This window comes from Chaetura pelagica, unplaced genomic scaffold (genome assembly GCF_000747805.2).
Source record: "Chaetura pelagica isolate M959 unplaced genomic scaffold, ChaPel_1.0 scaffold85, whole genome shotgun sequence".
Taxonomy (NCBI): Eukaryota; Metazoa; Chordata; class Aves; order Apodiformes; family Apodidae; genus Chaetura; species Chaetura pelagica.
In genome coordinates this window covers 5114121-5116468 of record NW_009953505.1, presented here as the reverse complement: position 1 = coordinate 5116468, position 2348 = coordinate 5114121, and the positions used below count along the sequence as shown (strand labels likewise).

Here is a 2348-nt window from a genome sequence, read left to right as displayed (position 1 = left end):
CAGACACACTCAGTCTGCAAAATGGTGATTCCAAGGATTTTCATTTTCTGTAGGAAACGTGAAGATCATGAGCTGAAGTAAAACGTTGGCAGAATTTTTTGTATAATTTTGCCTGTTCTTTTTCTCTTCGAAGGATTATGTTTACAAGAAATTGATACCATCAAGGAACACTTTTTCAAAGTACAATAATTTTAAAATAAAGAAAAAAACTGTATTTATGCTCAGAGAAAACTGGATTAACAATGAGGCCAAAGACTTTTCCTGCTACAACATATTCTGGAAACAGCAGACAAAGGTTACAAGAGATTCGAGAAGGTTTAAAGCAACCATCCAAATCTTCAGGTCAGGGACTACCTATTGGACCAGGCAGCGAAACTTCTCTGGACTCCAAGATTTTAATAGGGAAGGATGCTGCAAGGCAGCAGCAGATGAGACAAACGCCCAAGTTTGGACCGTATCAGAAAGCTCTGCGAGAAATTAGATATTCTTTGCTGCCTTTTGCTAATGAATCAAGCACTACAGCAGCTGTTGAAGTAAATCGGCAGATGCTCCAGGAACTGGTGAATGCAGGTTGTGATCAGGTATGTATGAGTTTGGAGGGGGGATTGTCACTGCCTTCAGATCAAGTTTATACTTGGGACCAAAGGAAGGACTTTGGTGGAAGTTACCAGGCTTGACTGTTGACAAAAAAACCAGTTCTTCTGGCAGGTGTGTTGCTGTATGACTAGCAGAGTAGATGGACTTGCTGTTGAGATACGTGCCTAGTACAGGGTTCATTCATGTTAGAGACGATCATGGTGACCCCTAGAATTTGTTTATTATTTCTCCAGTTGATATATAATGCTGAACAGGGTACTTGTCTTTTTTTTTTTTTTTTCTCTGAATACTAGAACAAGCTATGGCTATGACTAATAGGATGGAATTTTGTCTAGCACATCTAAGCTCAGTTAACTGTCAGAAGCAACTAGAAGTGACAAAGTAATGGTCTCTGAAGAAGCTCTCTTGCTGTTTGCCAGAAACAAGTGGAACTGGCTGGGTGTTCAGCCAGCCACAGTGGTTGGGTGCACACCCTTACTTCCTCACCTTCACTGCTTCCATCAAGAGTTGGTAGCCTTGTCTCAGATAAGGGACTTGGCACAGAGATGCTTGCTTTTATCATTCCAAGATCAGTGCTTGAATGTATGATTTATTAAAGAACCATTTACCTGGTGCAGAGCATGGTCCTTATGTCTTGAACTGCATTCATCTTGCGTGTGCTTCCAGTGTTGGTATTGACTTTCACCTCTGTCCAAGAATAGTTGAAAATTTTGCTTCTTGGAGATGAAGTGCTGATTTTGGTTGTTGTAGAAACAGCTTTATTTTCCTGTATGATCAGTTGTTGACAAGCTGAAACGTTTCTTCTTATTGTTTTTGATATAAATTGGAGGGTTTTTAAAGCAAAGTGCTTTCAGTGGTGTTTCCTTGATTTCAAAACTTAACCTCCATTCATTCATGGCAGAGCGTGAGTCTCTTGACTTTCCTAGATCATATTCTGAATCCGTACAGAAAAACTGACATCAGGCTCTATTATTAAAAAGTTTGTGATTCTCTGGAGCTATATAGATATTAATTAGTACTCTTTCTAAGTGAGTTATGCTAAGTGAGATGATCAGAGCTAGGTTACATTGCAGATCCAGTGAGAAGTGCTGTAGTACCACTAAACACTTCCTAGTCCAATGAACCAAGATGATGTACTGAACTATTTAGCTGGAGGAACCAAAGATTTTCTCTTGTCTGAAGCATGCCAGGAAAACACAGTGTTTTTTTAGAATTCTACCTTCTAAATTTGCCTAGCTGTTTAGGATGAGAACACTCCCTGTGTGTATGAGCCAAGGTTAAATGAGCACAGCTGGATGCTGGATTGGAAAAGTGCGTTTGGTAAGTTACACGGGCAAATCGTTCACACACAGAACAGTCTTGTTGGACTGAAATCTTGGAAAGTTCTTTGAGCACACTACATCCCAGAAATGTATAGCCAATGTATAAATGTATAAAACAGAATACCTGAGCACCTGCTAAAATGTAGCAAGGCAATGTAATGCACTATATATGTAAAGTTTTTAATATCTTAAGCTATTTTTACTTTTGTGTTCATACAATGGTATTTCTTCCTATGGAACACTGAGAATAAGCCCAGTTCTGACTGATGTGGAGATTTTTTTTGCTACTCCCTTAAATTTGGCTGCATTTTTTGGTTGTCTTTTTTGTCTTTTGTTTGTTTGTTTGGGTTTTTTTCCCATTATTTGCCATCATCCTTCCATCCTCAAATTTAGCTTTTCTCCCTAGCTGTGATGACTTGTTGCCTGGAG

At 39.1% G+C, this 2348-nt stretch overlaps 1 protein-coding gene across 1 annotated transcript in view; it reads left to right on the top strand.

The window, feature by feature from the left end:
• The first annotated feature begins 242 nt into the window (after positions 1-242).
• LATS2 (large tumor suppressor kinase 2) overlaps positions 243-2348 on the top strand; it is a 42811-nt gene continuing 40705 nt past the window's right edge. Inside the window, exon 1 of the mRNA XM_009999408.1 lies at positions 243-581. Within this exon, the coding sequence (XP_009997710.1) occupies positions 243-581 (339 nt within the window). The remainder of the gene's footprint in view (positions 582-2348) is intronic.